At 45.6% G+C, this 1,383-nt stretch overlaps 1 protein-coding gene across 2 annotated transcripts in view; it reads right to left on the bottom strand.

Annotated features, from left to right (window-relative positions):
* The window catches only part of LOC111816671 (lipopolysaccharide-binding protein-like), a 23,632-nt gene that overhangs the window by 20,675 nt on the left and 1,574 nt on the right, over positions 1 to 1,383 (bottom strand). For both annotated transcript variants that reach the window (XM_023714868.1, XM_023714869.1), the window contains exon 2: positions 356 to 470. In XM_023714868.1, coding sequence (XP_023570636.1) covers positions 356 to 470 — 115 coding nt within the window. The remainder of the gene's footprint in view (positions 1 to 355; positions 471 to 1,383) is intronic.

The following is a 1,383-nucleotide window of genomic DNA, read 5'->3' as shown; positions in this document are numbered from 1 at the left end:
CAGCTCAGCCCACCAGGGGGCGGGGGCTGGCTGGCATGTGGTGCTGGGGATTGAACCGCAGTCTCTGTGCTTTAGTTTAGCTTGTTCTAGGTAGGTGCTTTAGACCACTGAGCCATCTCACCAGCCCATGGCTTTACTTCTTATATTTCGTTTTTATTAAAAGTCCTCTTTTCATCTGGATAATGCAGGAAACACATAGTCCTTTGGAGCAACCCCACAACAGTTGGCTTCTGTCTTTAGTCCACTGCTGATTCCATGTTGATCCCTCCCATTAGCCCTAGGTTCCCATGCTTCCTCCTTAGTTGGCCCTGGGATGAAGAAAGGAGACCTTACCTGTGAAAATTGAAGACCTTACCTGTGAAAATCATAGCTCACCCATCCAATCAAATCAATCTTAGAATGTCCTGATAAATCGGGCAACCTGATGGTGGACAACTGCTCCTTCAGGGTGGTGACTACATATTGTTGAACTGGGAGGAGAGAAATAGAAGAGTGTTAGAGTTAGTTATTTGGTGGGAAACAGGCTGGGTGGCTGAAGCTTTGCAATCACATATACTAGGATAGAAGACAAGATGTGTTACTTGCTATTAAAGCAATCCCAAGCAAGTCTCTTAAATTCCTAGAGTCTCAGTTTCCTTCCTAGCAGAATGGTAACAATAATTCTGACCTGAGGATAAGAAGTAACTTAGATCAGGACTCAAAAATGTCAGAGAGGGCTGGCCACATAACTCAGCGGATTAAAGCACCTGCAAACAGGCACAGGGGCCAGGGGTTCGATCCCTAGGCCTGCCAGTCTGGCCCTGCCCCTGGGGCATGCTGAGATGGCAATTGAGACTGGGTGTGGTGGCAAGTGCCTGTAATCCCAGCTCCTGGGAGGCTGTAAATGGGTGGATCACTACAAGTCTAATCTAGTAGTGAGAATCTGAATACCCTGTAGACCCTTCCCTAAAATTAAAAAAAAAAAAAAAAAGAAAAGAAAAAGAAAAAAAAGTCTGAGAAACAGCAATCTCTGTTTTTTGTTTTTGTTTTTAAATTCAATTGGAGTTGGAGCAAAGGTAGGGGATGGGAACTCTTGAAGAATAACTCCCTGCAGTTTGATTAGACCTTCAGCTTTATCACTGTTGCCAGGGGTGAATGTCAGTGTTGTGGGTTCTCAACATAGAAACCAGACATGAGTCCAAATTAAAATTTAAATATGAGCCTTTATTACCGGACCCGGGACTGCTTGCCCATACTCATGTGGTAGAGGACAAGTGGCAAGAGAGCCTTAGAAGTACAGAGGTTTGGGGCTGGTGAGATGGCTCAGTGGTCTAAAGCACCTACTTAGAACAAGCTTAGCAAAGCCCAGGGACCACGGTTCAATCCCCCAGCACCACATGCCAG

This window comes from Octodon degus, unplaced genomic scaffold (genome assembly GCF_000260255.1).
Source record: "Octodon degus isolate 3935 unplaced genomic scaffold, OctDeg1.0 scaffold00037, whole genome shotgun sequence".
Taxonomy (NCBI): domain Eukaryota; kingdom Metazoa; phylum Chordata; class Mammalia; order Rodentia; family Octodontidae; genus Octodon; species Octodon degus.
This window is presented reverse-complemented; position numbering and strand designations above follow the sequence as displayed.